The sequence below is a fragment of the Lipophrys pholis genome (genome assembly GCF_963383615.2).
Source record: "Lipophrys pholis genome assembly, chromosome: 23".
NCBI classification, from domain to species: domain Eukaryota; kingdom Metazoa; phylum Chordata; class Actinopteri; order Blenniiformes; family Blenniidae; genus Lipophrys; species Lipophrys pholis.
In genome coordinates this window covers 8,011,371-8,027,591 of record NC_137645.1, presented here as the reverse complement: position 1 = coordinate 8,027,591, position 16,221 = coordinate 8,011,371, and the positions used below count along the sequence as shown (strand labels likewise).

The 16,221-nt window shown below is 45.4% G+C and overlaps 1 protein-coding gene across 1 annotated transcript in view; it reads left to right on the top strand.

Moving 5' to 3' along the window:
- LOC308127674 (receptor tyrosine-protein kinase erbB-4-like) overlaps positions 1-16,221 on the top strand; it is a gene marked incomplete at both ends in the record, with an annotated part of 287,554 nt that overhangs the window by 157,874 nt on the left and 113,459 nt on the right. Inside the window, one exon of the mRNA XM_080492871.1 lies at positions 5,189-5,375. Coding sequence (XP_080348997.1) covers positions 5,189-5,375 — 187 coding nt within the window. The remainder of the gene's footprint in view (positions 1-5,188; positions 5,376-16,221) is intronic.

The following is a 16,221-nucleotide window of genomic DNA, read 5'->3' as shown; positions in this document are numbered from 1 at the left end:
AGGGTATAGTCACTTTTTTGTCTTGAAATCTGGTGGATGAATGAACGAGTGACTCACTTCACCATCTTGTGGTACATGGCGGTATTACGATTGAAGTTTAATCTGCCGGTACGTAATAACAGACAAAGCGTAGCATCTTAAGAGAGGAAACAAGGGAGACTGTTTGACAAGTAATTACCCGCGATTGATGGCGAAAAGTCTTTGAGGAAACGTTCACCTTGCAGTGCATCATGGGTAGTTGATCTATGCCGACAAAGACTTGTCTGTGTAAGGAAGCGTAAATGGTGGTGGTGGTGGCATGTGGAGGTGGGGGGGTTATCGGCATGTGCGCGAACGTGAGCGGATCAGATGAGACCGGAACCCTTTGAGGCGCTCACAACAACAACAACAACAACAACAAACAAAAACCCTCCAACACTCTGATCCGAGAATCAAAAGATTCACTTGAAATGGCATCGGGAATAAAGATCCTATCGCCTTTCTGCAAACGTCGGCACTTTCCGGAGGACTAAGGGGTTGAATATGTGGTTTCACGCACCTCGTTAAGTGTGCGTTTTCTCGTCGCGGGGAAACATCCGTTTGTGTTCCCGCCGTCCAACCTTGTTAAATCGGAGCACATCGCCCACGAGGCGGTGGTGGGCAGCGGCATCCTTCAGCCTCGGCGCTTCGCGAAACAGAGCCCGGTTGATGGCGGCGGGGAGGGGAGAGGCAGGTGCTTGTGTTTACTTCCCCCCCCCCGGACCTCCCTCTAGCCCTCCACCCCTCCCTCCCTCTCGTCTCCATGCTTCCTCCCCCTCCTCCAGGCACACAGGAATGCAGAAAATATTGATCGGGGGGGTCGAGACAAAACAAAACAAAAAATAACCAAAAAAGCTATTTATGGCAACCGGAGGAAATGAAATAGCGTCAAAAGCGGAGGCAAATTACTGCGAGAGGGCAGAGTAATCCTTTAATTTAATTAGGTGAATTACAACAAAAAAATCCTTTCTGAGTCTGTTTTTTTTTTTTTTTATCCGCTTTTCTTCTCGCTCTCCCTTGCTCCCGCTGGAAGGCTTTCCTGTGGTTGCTAAGCAACAGGGAAACAGTTCTTCTTTGGGTTTTTTTTTTTTTTTTTCTTGTTTTTTTTTGTAGCCCGTGGGTCCCGGAGGCTGGCAGTGAGAAGGGGGCACAGTGGAGGCACTGTGGAGTCTGCCAGCAGCCGAGTGCGTGCCCACAGCTGGGTCGAGCCATGGCGGAGGGTTCCCGGTCACAGCGCCCCCGGCAGGCGACGCCGCGGGTGGGCGGCTGGTGGTTGGGCTTATGGCGGAGTTAATGACAAGCGGGGTGGTGCTCCGGCCTCCAGCGGTAAACACGAGGTCACGGCGGGGTCAAAGCGATGAAACGGCATGACTTCCAACCACAACAAGCGCCCTGGGAGAGGAATAGAGGTTTTTTTTTTTTTTTTTACTATGCAGAGTCATGACTTGCATAAAGTTACACAACTTGAAAACTCTGTTGCAAAAAAGAAACACACTAACTATACTTGACAGGAAATGGTTTTAAGTGGCGATGCAGCAATACGATACCAATATTGGGTATAACAGCGACTCGACATGCAAAAGAGTTTCCCGACTCACACACCAACGATGCTACATGCTAAATGCTACATTCTATAGCGTTTTGGGGCTCACATGCCAACGAAGCTACATGCTAAATGCTACATTCTAAAGCGTCTCCGGGCTCACACGCCGACGATGCTACATGCTAAAGAGTTTCAGGGCTCACATGCCAATGATGCTAAATGCTACATGTTAAAGAATTACAGAGCTCGTGTTCCAACGATGCTAAATCCTACACGCTAAAGAGTTTCGGGGCTCACATGCCAACGATGCTATGTGCTAAATGCTACATTCTAAAGAGTCTCCTGGCTCACACGCCAAACATCCTACATGCTAAAGAGTTTCAGGGCTCACACATCAAATATGTTAAATGCTACATGCTAAAGAGTTTCAGGATTCACATACCAGCAATGCTACATGTTAAAGAGTTTCAGGGCTCACACGCCAATGATGCTGCGTGCTAAATGTTACATGGGAAAGAGTTTCCGGGCTCACACGCCGATGATGCTACATGCTAAATGCTACATGCTAAAGAGTCTCAGGGTTCACATACCAGCAATGCTACATGCTCGTATCGGCAAGTAGTTAGGGTTGGCATTTGTACTTCAAAAAACTTGCATATGGCTTCACGAGGTTCTTGACAGGCGGCAGAGTACCTCACAATAGAAATCCTTTTTGAAACAAAGCCTCTAGAAATGGATTCTACTGCCCTTTCATTCTGTTGTTCTGTCTCTGCTGAGATGATTGACACGTTATAATCTCACTAATAAGCACCTCTGCTGTTTGTTTCCTTCCTATTGTGCGAGTATTACAATAGGCAGGTGTTTGCTTAGCACTCAGTTACCTGCTATTACTCTAAAACACAAGCCTCTGAACTGTCAGTCACCACTGATTCCCCCCCCCCCCCCCCAGGGGTCAGCAGCCAATCAAACCTCGCATTACTCACCCCCCCCGCCCCCCATCATTACTGGCCTGTCTCTGATCATTAGGATGTCTCTGTAGCTGCCCGTTGCTTCACTCTCTCCTCGCCAGACATTAAAAACTTCCCCTAAATGAGGTTGCCACTTAATGGTCAATGAAAGTTTCTGAAACAAAAACACCCTGTTTTAATTTGAAAAACAGTGGTGCGTAAACGTGGCCTTGGATGTTCGCTTTTATTCTCACTTTAGTGTCTTTCTCGTCCAAAAATTGTGTTTTAAAACCGTCTCGGTGTCGTTGGTATTTAGAACCTGCTTCTTCTCCTTTACGAGCTGTGCTGTGGACCAAAGCGACTCACTTCTCCCGCTTGTGGTAAAACACGGTATTGCAAGACTGGAAACAAAACGTAAAAGAGAAAAATACGTTGGCGGAATTTAATAAAATTTATTTTAGTTCGTTTTGATTTGTCCGGAAGAAACAATTCAATCCGCAACAACTTTAATTTAATTAGGTCACCTCATCAAACCCGTTAAAGTTTAACCTGCTACTCTGTAACGACAGATAAAGCTTGTGAATTAAACTTCACACGCGCAGACTTTTTAAAAGCGGCGCTGTAATTAGGCCTGTCGGTGGTAGTCGGCCGAGCGTCTCCGCGCAGCGGCGGACAGCTGTTGTGTGTGAGTGTGTGTGTGTGTGTGCGCGTCGCCGAGGCTCCGCGTGTGGAAGTAATCTTGAGTGACTCAGATGACTGATGCCCGCCAACGGAGATGGAGCGCCAGCAAAGGGGGGAGGGGGGGGGGGGGGGATAAGTTGTGTTGTTGACGGCGAAGTCTGGCAATGATGCCGTACATGAAGATGCAATTTGCTGGCAGAGTGGTTGATTGGACTGTCGGGCTCAAAGCCGGTTCTTTCTTCTTTTTTTTACTCTCCCTGTCTGTAGGACAACTATCTCCTGATGTAATAACGTACCGCGAGGAAATTTCGACCTTTAACCTCATCGCCTTCATTTTCTCCTGATGAGTCCAGGGCAAAACGTTAAAATGATTAGAAAGCGCTGAGATCTTTGACAGTCGTTGCACAGTGGTGCAGAAAGTCTTTGGCACGTCTTTCAAACGCACTCCAAATTAGGGACCGGCGACTTCTGACCGTCTGCCGGAAAGATGGCGGAAACACAAACCGCATGTCTCTAAAATTAAGTGGGTCGGTTTAGAGGGGGGGGGGGGGGGGGGGGTGTTCACTTTCGCTGCCGCTTACGTTTCCAACTCCACGAGGACTTCGAGATCGACCAAATCAGGTTTGATTGATGAAATCTGTGCGAGTGCTCGCCGGACGTGCGCGGGTGTCGTGTGGTTTTCTTAAATTTCCGACCCCTCGACCGGCGAGGAGCTAATCAGGGGGAAGGAGAGCAATCAGTCCGCAGCTGGGCTGACATTTTAATCACTCTGGATTGTGTGTCCAAACGGTTCGTGACGTCGACGTTTTCAAAATGCCCTGTGCACCAGGAAATGAGCAGGGTTACAGCTCCAGGGTTCTCGAGGGATAGGTGGCTTTAACGTCCAAGATTGATGACCGTGGTTGCACGTTGTGGAATTCAAAATTCCTAGTTTTCACAACATTTTCCATGTGCGTTGCCTGATCAGATTTAATAATTACGTTCGGTAGCCTCCGCGGCCACTCGAACGCTTCTTTCGTAGCGTGCATCAGGGTTGGAATCTGCTTCGTCTACTCGACTGGTGGCGGAAGTGGAAACTCCCGTGACTCACTTCACCATCTTGTGGTACAAAGTGGTATTACAACACTAGTTTGGTCCGAAACAGAGGCTCTAAGCATAACTCCAAAACCTGAGGTAGCTGAACAGCTGGCCCTATCCGGTCCAGTCTTGGAAATACAGCGTCCAGTTTTTGAAAGACAATTGAGGCTATTTTGAAATTCCGGGCTAAATTTCAACGGGCATTTTAAAACGATAGAAGGTCCATACATCGCATTTTCTTAGAAAACCACAATGTTATTAAGTACTCAAAGTGCACTCTGTAATTAAAACTATACAAAACTATATATTTTTGAAAAGTTTATTGTGTAAAAAATTGGGGCAAAAAAATAACTCTGTCTCCATTTGCACTGATGCCTATATGGCCGCCATCTTTGATTTTTCAAAAATGGCTTCCGTAGAAAAAGCCTTTTCTCAATATCTCAGCTTCTAAAAGATCCACATAAAATAAATTGAATTTTAAGTTTGGCAGCTAAACGACCATTTTCAGGGACAAGAAATCCAATGGCATCCAAAAAAATAAGCTTGATTCAACCGCAGACCTATTTGACGGAAATTCTCACGACTCCCTACATAAACCTGTCCTTGTGCTTGGCGACTAGTATGGCCGAATGACTTATCAAATCAGTAAGTATTGGCAAGAATTGCTTCGACACATTTGCACCAAGCATCATTGGATTCCTTGGCCCTGATAATTGTAGTTTAGCTGTCAAAATAAAAGCTCAAGGTTGTTTACAATCTTAGCTATTGGTGAGATTCTTTTTTTGGCGGGGTAAAATCCAAGATGGCGGCCATATTGGACATCATTATTTCTGATTGTCGCAACAAAAAAAAAAAAGTTTTCACCTAAAATCCGAACAAAGTGAAGCTGATACAAGTACGTTTCTTGTCTTTGGTTCCGCAGTCCATCAGAGAGGTGACCGGCTACGTGTTGGTGGCGCTGAACCAGTTCGACTACCTTCCCCTGGAGAACCTGCGGATCGTCCGGGGCACCAAGCTGTACGAGGGCCGCTACTCCCTGGCCATCTTCCTCAACTACCGGCGGGACGGCTACTACGGCCTGCGGCAGCTGGGTTTACGGAACCTCACAGGTCAGGGTGCTCGCCGGCGGCGTCTTCCATCGCTCCAGTCCAACGCAGCTTTTTTCGGGAATCGGACTTCTTGTTTTTTTCCGCCATTCTGAAAATACGTTTCCATTTCCAGCCCTGTTTGGCTTGCTGTTGTACATGTACATATTTTAATAGGGCCCTTTTTGTTTGTTTGTTGTTGTTTGTTTTTTTTTAATTAAGTCGCAAAATTGGAGCTCAACTTTTGAGAGGACGTATCTGCTGCACTGGCAAATTAATCTTCTGTTGCCGCTATATAAAGGGGCTCAAAAGTCTGTGAAAAGTCCTATTTCTTCTGTTAATTACATTTTTTGTTTACACGCTCAAAAATAGGCTCCTTTCATGTTTCTGGAAGCGGTTATGTTTTATGAAACAGCTGTTCCGTTCCCTCACTTATTTTGGTCACATTAGAGGTTAGGTGCCACAATCCCGATTGTCGTTCCGTCGGCATCATTGAGTTCGTGGCGTTTCGGGGGTTAGCGAGTGCGCTTCCACTGTGAGTTGCAAAAAACAAAAACAAGCTTTAGAACCGTTTTTTTTTTTCCCGTCTGCCTGCGCGACGAATCTCGACGTTGTGGCGCTCACAGATTGGCCCGCTCAAAGGGTCGCGTTTCCCAACATGCCGCGGCGTCAGGTGTCGCCCTGATCTGTTGCCGCCGCGCCAGCGTTTCCCAGTCGCTCCGGGACGGCAATGCAAGATGTCGGTGACGCGCTGGCAGAGGGACAACTGTCACATCCAATCTGAGGAGACGCAGTAAAGCTCGGGGTCACTTCTCTCCTTCTATATCGTTTTTCTTTTCCTTTTTTTAATGAAGCATCTTCACACATGCTTAATTTAGAGAAAGCCTGCAGGAAGTAGATTCTAGTTAAGTTGGACTCTTTCGCCCACTTTAAGATCATTTTACTATAAACTCTTTCAGCTATTTTAAGTCTGTTAAAAAGTTTCGCTGAAAAAGGTGCAGTTATCATGGTAGACCATCAGTCGGTGCTGTCGGTTGTTTTTGTAATGACACCAAGAAATATGCGATAAATATTAACAATGGGAGTACACGGAGATGATTAGTAAGCAGCGGTTTCAAAAAGTTGCGTTTTCACCCACTTCCACAGAGACGAAGTCGGAGAGTGCGACAGGTCGCGTTTGCTCTCGTTTCCAGGGAGACAAAGCATTTTCGAAAAGTTGTTTTACCCTATTTCAACAGTGACTGAGATGGATACTTTAAAAAAAAAGTTGTGTTTTCTCCCATTTCCACGGAGATGGGGCCTTTTCGAAAAGTTCCACCTTGGAAGCTAATTTTAACACGGAGTAGGAGCATTTATAAAAAGTTGCGTTTTCTCCCAATTCCACGGAGAAAGCGCTTTTTCCAGAAGTTCTGGCTTTGGCGCCGTTTTCAAAGAAAGTTGCGTTTTCCACCTGCTTCCCCAGAGATGGAGTCAGATCCTTTTTTTGAAAAGTTGTGTTTTCTCCTGTTTACATGGCGATGGAGCCTTTGTCGAAATGTTCGACCTTGGGAGCCGTTTTCAATAAAGTTGCGCAGAAGGAGCATTTTCGGAAAGTTGCCTTTTCTCCCATTACCATAGCGACGGAGCCTTTTCGAAAAGTGCCAACTTGGGAGTAATTTTCAAAAAGGGTTTCTGTGACTCCGAGTGCTGTTGCTCGTAGGTTCTCTGTATTCACTTGAAAATGAGTAAATGGGGACTGAGATTATAGAACGCTCGTTGAGAAGTTGGACTCTTTTGGAAACTGTAATCACTGAAATTAAAAGTTAGTGGGTTTGGACGACAAGATAATTGAACTGGCAAGAGATACATACTTTTTGGTTACCTAGAATACTGTTATTATACAAAACACCACAAAAAAGCCCAATGAGCTAAAATCCTTGTTTGGTATTTTTGGTGAAATACCATTTATTGTATAATGGTTGCACTGGCGCCCTCTGTTGGCAGCGGTCATCGTCTGTCGATGTAACGCAACAAGACAATGAAATAAACCCTTTTGGACCATCCTACAACGTCCAGATGGTCCTTCCACTCCTGCTTTGTAGACAAGATCTCAATGGAAGGGGTAGGATTTTGTTTGGCGACCTTACACAGCCCGCCCCCCCCTTTTTAATCTGATTGGATTTTTGCAGGAAAATTAGCAAGATTTCTCCATGGCAGGAAAGCAGTAAAACTATCATTGTTCTTCCAGCACGAACGGAATCTCCCAGAGCGTCCCGGCGTGGCCAACGTAGAAAAGTCTTGTCCAACACGTATGTCCTCCAAAGTACTGCCAAAGAACAAAAGACAAACGCGCGGGGAGACGCCAGTTCTCGACGAACTGCTCGCGCCAAGGTGTCACGGTAATTTGTCAGGATCGGATGAACTCAAAACTGTGGCGACGTGGAGCACACAGGAAGTGTAAAAGTCGTGTGTCTATCCCCAGTCCCCCCCCCCCCGTCCGTCCTCTCTCGAGTTGAACGTTCCGCAAAGTGCAGCGAAATGTCGAACGTCGTCGCGCTGATGAGAAAGACCATCATTGTTGAGAGAGTTAGACAGCAGGAATTTATCACTACCTCTTATGCCATTGACTTTGCGGGGAGTGTTTTTTTTTTTTTTGGTTTCGTGATTGATGCTCGCGAATCAAACGACGATCCATATTAAAACACATGACAGATTTAGTGTAATAAGCAGCGTTTTATGGAGTCTGAACACCGTGATAAAGGACTCCGGAGGGACTTAAGGGGCATACTGACATCCAAAGCTGGTAAAGCAGCTGGAGAGTCCTTCCATTTTGACGACTACCACAAAGAGAAGAGGAGGCCTGAGAGCGCCTTTATCCCCAAATGACTCGTGATGGACAACACGGTGCCCTTTTCTGTTCCCGCACTACAAATAACTTGGTTAGAGAAGTCGTACTCGAGACCATCTCTGTTTGTCTGGGTTTCAGTTCATGAAAGAAACAGCGTGAGTGGAGTCACCTGGACTCCAAGTAGAGGGGGGGGGGGAGACATTTACGGGAAGGAGGCTATGATGGGGAGAAGTCGGTGTTTTTGTCCTTTCCGCAAAACATGTAGGTTTTCTTTTTTTTCCCCAAGCTCTAGCCAGAAACAGCCATGAGGTGAAGTCTCCGTGACACAAGATGTTCCTTTTTGTTCAATTTGTTGTTTGTTGAAGTAGTTAGAGATGCACCGATACCGAAGCCAGTATCGGCTCACACACCAGCGATGCTACATGCTAAAGAGTTTCAGGGCTGACACGCCAACAATGCTACGTGCTAAAGATATTCAGGGCTCACACACCACAGCGATGCTACATGCTAAAGAGTTTCAGGGCTGACACGCCAATGATGCTACACGCTAAAGAGTTTGAGGGCTCACACACCAGCGATGCTACATGCTAAAAGGTTTCAGGGCTCACACACCGCAGCGATGCTACATGCTAAAGAGTTGTAGAGTTGTAGGTTCACACATCAGCAATGCTACATGCTAAAGAGTTTCGAGGTTCACACACCAGCAATGCTACATGCTAAAGAGTTTCGAGGTTCACACACCAGCAATGCTACATGCTAAAGAGTTTCAGGGCTCACATACCAATGATGCTACATCCTAAAGAGTTTCGAGGCTCACACGCCAGCGATGCTACATGCTAAACATGATTAAAGTATGACAGGTACTGATGAATTAGGCTTTATCACATTTGATAAGTACTAGTACCTGTCCTTAAAAAAGTCAATCGACAGCCCGATTGTTCCAATACGTTTCACTAAGGTTCTCCTGCGTCTGCATGTGGCCCAAAATCGTCGTCTCATATTTGTCTGATGTTATTGAATTCGATCTGTCAGGAAGAGTCGACTGTGAGTTTGCCGAGGCATGAAAGCACAAGGTGGTATTTCTTGTTTGTGTTGTTTTTCCGGCGAGGTAGCGCCATGGAAGAGTAAGCGATGCATCTTCAGTAATCCTTGTCTTGGCGCGGCGAGATACTCCCTGCATTATTTATGTCCACAATGCATAACCCACTGTACTCCTGCAAATGTATCTTATTTCCTTGAAACTTTTAGAGAGCGTGTTGATCCTCAGAGGCAGAATTTACCTCAAAGTTCACCGCAAGTGTCTCAAGACTGTACGCCAGTCTGTCTGGCTCGCTGCTGCTTGAGCACACGGTCAGGCATCGGCAGACTTTTGTCCAGGGCGTCTGATCCCTTTGCACCCCGACGTTGCAATTAAGCCGGATCCGTCCATGCATATGGATCAGTGCTGCTCCTCTCGAGTCCCACCTTAAGTCTGCCTCGTAAAAGATGTAGGTTCCCTCTCTCTTCTCAGTTGAAAAAAACATTTAAAATAAAATAAATTAGGAAGGGCAGATTACTGTACTTCCCGAACAATGATAATGCAAAAGCCACACACATTTCCTTCAATCTGTTCCAGCGGCGTCAAAGAGTTCAGCTCAACTTTATCTGGAGTGAGCCGGACCTCTGCCATAAAACCTTTTAAATGTACACTTTAAGGTTTTTCATTATGCAGACGATGAAAGTGTCTATAGTTCTGACGGGAAATGACTCCGAAACTCGACATAAAGCCAATTTTAATGGTGCAAAATACATTGAAATGTCCCAAAAGAAATAATAAATCCTCCCGTGTTCACCAAAATATGAAAGATGACATCTGCTGAGTCTTTATTTTGATGTAAAGTAATGCACTTGTCAAGAGTGTACTTATTGAGCACCATTCAGACGCAAGGGAAGTTATAAAGCTTTACAAAGAACGCAATTAGGAATCTTAATCTCAAGCGATTAAGAGGATGAAATACTATAAAACCTCTAACACACTTGTCTTTTGCATTGGATTGATTTCACTTTCTCCCAATATTGCTTAATTGTTATTTTCTTGGTGGTTTGGCCGGATCGGAGCCTCCCGCTGGCCGGTTTTGGCCCACCGGCCTTATGTTTGTCACCTTCGTTCTCTTCGCGGGAAGTCCATTGTTCAATCTGCAGCCTACAACGACTTCGTCTTTGCAGAACGAGGCCGGGCAAGAGTACGCCGCGCAGAATACATTAAACAACGGCTTTACAACGACTTTATCCCTCCGTGGTTACTGTACACAGTGGGTGTCTGTCGAAAGCGTGAAATTTGATTTATAGCCAGTATGCATAGTGGCTTGGATATATAACGTAGTAATCTGTGTTAAAGGAACTCCTCTGATATGGGCTTGTTCAAGCTTCCCTCTGTGATGTTTCCCGCAGCTCTGCGGAAGCCTGAATATCTAATGACACACATACACACAGACACACACACAAGGCATGCATTGACAGCTACATGAACTGTTTGCATAGATATAACATGGCTCGCTGCACGCCGCAGTGCTAATTACCCCATGCCGAGCAGCAGTGGGTATAATATCCATCAGAGCCGGAGACTATCGGAGGCGCAAGTGCATGAAATGGTTCTCAGATTCAGCTTCTTTGCTTAACTTTTGCTTTGTTTGTGAGGTTTTGTTTTTGTTTTTTTTTTCCTTTTTCTTTTTCCCCCCTTAGCCTGCGAAATTGCCCATTTGGATGGGAGCCAAATGGCTCAGTTTGCCCCAAAGAGAGCTCTGACTCGAGCTTCCCATCTGGCAGCAATGCCCCCCCCCCCCCCCCCCCCCCCCAATGCCCGTGTGCGGAAAGCAAAGCACCACTTTTTTTTTTTTTTCCTTTGCCACTTTTCTTTCCTCCATAACGTCCCCATTCGTCTCACCTGTTTTGCTTTCCTCAAGGCGCGCCGGGCCACGTTGTGACACTGCGATTTCACCACCTGGCAACGTCCCAAACGTCGCCTCGTTTAAAGCTAATACTTTACCCGCGCCGACCCGCTAATTGCTAACATTAGTTTTTTTTGGTGAACGTCTGAATGCGTTTAGGCCAAATTGCGCACAGCAGTCGCTGTTGGGATGAATTGATTACAAAAAAAAAGACTTCATTACAATTAACCCCGCGCGCATCTTCATCCTGGAGCATGACTATTGATTTAGCAGGTCACAGGCAATCCAAGCAGTTTCTCATTTTCACAGTGATCGGCCTAATCAGCGGCACGAATGCCGACTTTATTCCACGTCGAGTGTCGATATGAAGGAATTGAGGATGCAAGATCCACATAAAAACTCATTTGATTTCTATAGCGCCAAATACAGGATAGGGATTTCAAGGACTTTCTGAAGAACAAGGTTCACTTTTTTTTTTTTTTTTTTCCGGTAGGGGTTAGGGGACTGACAAATTGTTGGTAGGGACATAAACCCCGGTTCTATATAGGGCGTACAGATTCATAAATAAATCAATTAAAGACTCAACAATTCCTGCACATCTCCTGTCCACCGCAAATTTCTCCAGCTCGTTTTGAGCAGCAGGTTTAGCAATAAAGGTATTTTATTTTGACGGACTTGTTCGAACCATGTGGCCTCCTTACAAAAAGAAAAAAAGACGTGCTAATTGAGTTTTTCCCAAATTTCTGAGCTCCTTAAACTGGATTCATTCTGTTTTTGTCGGCAATATATTCACTTTTGCTCTGATTAGATGGCTGGGGCATCTGTTAGTGAGAATGTAGTTGAAATATTGACAATAAAGACATCAAATGTTTGTAAAATGGACATAATGATCGGTGGAATAGAAAGACAATTGATGAAAAGTGAATAAAAACCAAAAGTCTTTCGGAGAAACTGTTTCAAACAAAAGTAATGGATTCAATATAAAGTTGTATATCATCAGCATAATGCATTATTTTATGTCTCGGCTGAATGAGACTTGGTCATAGAAGTAGAACGAACATGACAGTTGAGTTGAATCAGTATATCATATTCATGGGCATAAAGATCCAGCTTTTCAAAGATAGATATATTATGTAATACCTGTCTTTACATAAAGGGCATTACCCTATCATAAGAATCAATCAGCAGCTCATGCTCAGACAGTTGCTACTTTAGTTTTTTGCCTCTGCGGAGAGTATGAGGTCCTTTGCATGGTCCTATGTTGTACTCGGCAGAATAAACGCATTCAGAAATGGGAGTAAAAGAAAAATCCCATGGTGATTGTGTTTGGAATTTGTGTAGAGGGGAAAAAAAAAAAGAAAGACTTCCAAGGCCTCTTTACTTAACATAAAGCTTGTGGTGTGATCTCCAAAAAGTGGTGTAATTACAGGAAGATCAAATAGAGCAAAAGCGGCTAATGCTAATACCCGCTCTCAGTCCGAACTGTTTTGAAAAAAAGACAGGAAAAAAAAAAAAGAGGGAGAGTAGAGGGATGGGGCCCATTAATAATGAATTCAGTGTCATCATTAAGGCGCCAAATGATTAAAACATATCTCCCAGCTTCAAACGCTGCTTTGCTACCCCAGAAAATGCTGCAGTCGTGGATCCGCGAAGCAAGAGAGCCCTTCAGTGTGCTTGTGAAATAAAGTTTTGCTTTTTTTTCTTTCATCTCTAACCCCCCCCCCCCCCCCCCAATTTTTTTTATATTTTTTTTTGGGGGGGAGTGTTGAAACACCAAAGCACCAGAGTTTCTCTCTGAAAACAAACAAACAAAAAAAAAAAACAACTCTGGCGTTATGTAATGTAATGCAACCCATAAATCTGCGGTTTCTTGGATATGAACTTCCAAGCCAAGTCGGGGTGAAATCCGTCTTCGCAGCAACATTCCCCGAGTCCCCTCGGCTCGCTCCGCCACCTGGAGAAAATGCAGCGCCGTTGAAAAGCCTCGCCGTAATCTGCTGTCTTGTTATTGTTCGGCGCCTCTTCCGGAGGATCAGACGACGCGAAGCCCGTCTCGTTACGAAAAGTTGACACCCATTGACATGTCGACACACGACAGGACGGAGTTCATTCTCTCATGTCTCCATTTCCTACGTCTTTATTTATTACCTCCCCCCCCGAAACCCCCCCACCACCACCACCTACAAGTCATTGTCATGCCACGCTCGTTGCTCGGGTTTGATATCAGCGTTGTGCCGCCGGTGTTCTGCAGCTGCCGTTGGTGTTTTGTGTTTGAACCCTTTGACGAGGAAACCCAAGGGGCTCCTGGTTTGTCTCCATTAGTGGCTCTGGCACGTCTAGAAGGAGGGCAAAATGATCTCTAATGGAATAGTAATAGCCCCCCTCGGCGGTACGCCTGCCGCCCCCGTGCCCCGCTCTTTGATGTTAGGGTTTGCTCTGACTGGCTGACACGGGTCAGGGTCAGATGACCCCAGCTAACTGAGTTACTTCCACATCTGACAAAAAAAAAAATCCCGCCGGGCGATAATGACTTTCTCTCGGATACGAACACTTTCTCCTGAAGCTGTCTCGCTCCAGCCTGACTGGGGGGGCGGGGGGGGCTACATTTAGCCTCGACGACGACAGCAACATCCACAAGCAACATTTCAACAGAAAGCAAAGACGGAATGGGATGACTCACTAGTTCTCGGCCAAGGGAGGGTGGAGGGGGGAGGGGGGGGGGGGGGGGGGGGGGGGGGTAGCAATAACAAGTTCTGAAGAGGTGGGTGGCAGTGAGGCATATGAAGTGTTGAACGGTGGTCGTCGTCAAGCTGAAGCAAACTGATGGCCTGAAATGCACCGACTGATTGTTCCATAACGCAGAAACGACAAAAAAGAAAATGCATGCAGTTTCTCAAAAAGTTTCATTTTCTCTCATTTCGAGAGAGAGAGAGAGAGAGGGGTTTTCAAAAAGTTGCTTTTACCCCCGTTTCGACGACAGCATCGGAACATTTTCAAAAAGTTAATTTCTCCCTTTTCCACAGAGACGGTGTCGTAGCGTTTTAAAAGAGTTTCACCTTGGGAGCCGTTTTCAAAAAGTGGCATCTTCTGTGGCTCTGACCACTGTTGTCATGTAAACAAAGCCTCAAAATGGTTTAACACTTGCAACACCATGGAGAAGTCATTTGACTTTTCTTCCTGTAGATACCAAAGAACAGTCAATTGACTCCCAGACTTTCAGCTAACACCTCACCCTCAGCTGTTTGTTATGTAAACAAGGCTAATACTGGTGCACCACAGGAGGGGGAGCCAGGTATTGAAATGCACATGTGTACATGTATATTTATTGAAATCAGGAGAACCACATTGAGATTACTCACCTCTTTTAGTACATAAAAAAGTTTGCTGTGTCTTATATTAATTCTAAATACAAAAATATTCTTAAAACAAATAAATAGCACAAAAGACAAATAGATGGAAACTATAAAAAGTACAGTCGCAGAGAAAGACAAAACTATAAAAGCCACCAAATACTTAAATATAAGTTAGCTAAAACAAGAACAAGGTTAGGTTTGTGTTTACATGTGCTGTAAAACGGCCCTAAACTCGCCCAGCATGACAAACTGTGAGTTTTTAATTTTTTTCTGTACAGCATTCCATAAACATGGAGCAGAATACATAAAGGCTTTTTTGCCCAGTTTATAATGGATGGTCGGAACTGTGTGTAAAAACAAGTTTTTAGACCTCAGACTGTAGTTATTCCTGGGACACATTATAGGTTATCATACACGCAAATATTCTACAATTTATTGCTGAGATTTATTGAGTGTGCTAAAAGAAGCTCTGAGCTTTGCCCGTCCCCAAACACTCTAAAACACCCAAGGTGTGAAAAATTCCAATGCGCAAGTCAGATTCTCATTTTCACTCCCCTGCTGATCCTCAGGTAATGTCCTTTCATTTGTAAATAGAGTCATTTGACTTAGAGCTGGGACTCAGAGGAAGTCTGAAAAATCATGGTATTGCTAGTGTTAATTACTCTTGTTCTCTTTTAATTCTTTTCTTTCTCAATTTTACTGTGTTTTTTTCTTTTTCTTTTTTTCTTACAGTGAAGTACTTTGGTCACTTTGTGTGTTGTAAAGGACTATATGAATAAATGTTGATTGATTGATCAGGAGGAGGAGAAGAGAGAGCAGGGTACTATACTGAGTGTGATTCATTCAGAGGAGAAGGAATACTAATATTTACATGAAAACACTATTAGCAGGGAAGAGTAAATAGTTCCCTCTCTCAGGTCCTCCACCAGCTCCTCTGTCACGTTGAGCTGCAGAGGGTTGTTCTCCCACCGAGTCACTAAGTTCTCCACCGTCGCCCTGAACTCGGTCTCATCGCCCCGCTGATGCATCCAGATACCGCAGAGTCAGAGAAAGTCAGCAGACGACAGCTCCCGCGGCAGCAGCTGGAGTCCGTGGTGGAGAGGACGGTCCTCCACCCTGAGTCGAGGATGGTAGGAAAACTGACGGGGTCCCAGGTGATGAGGAGGAGCAGGATGAGGAAGTTGTGTTATAGATTTCTTTGGGACAACACCCAGCTCCTCCTCCTTAACTGCTCCTCTTCTTAAAACAGTCTGTGAAGGGGGAAGAACTGTGTATTGTAATATCAAGAGAGGGAGGAGTAAGAGGGGCGGTGGATTACATGGAGTGGAGTTCAGGAGGAGGAGCAAGATGTGTTACAGTCTGGTTCGAGAGGAGGAGGAGGAGGAGGAGGAAGATGTCGCGTTGCCGGCTGGTGTTCCATTGTGTGAACTGCCGCGTGCCCCCCCCCGACCGGTTCCCCGACGCTGGAATGGGCCGATGTGCCGGGACGCCGGAGCTGGTCCGAGCCCCAAGCCCTGGTGTCTGTCCTGGCATCGCTTTCGCAATCTCTGCCTCCGTGCGCAAAATGCAGCCGTCACAACCAGCGGCACTGGTGTTTCCAATATTACCAGAACTATTGAAGGAAGTTATTTAAAGGCAAATGGATGTAACAACAGGTTTATTAGAGAAGTGTTGAAAACAAAAATTTACTGTAACTAAGACAGACAAATTTATAGACATTTGACTGACCTACAAACTCTAAAAGTTGGAAAAAGCACAAAAGT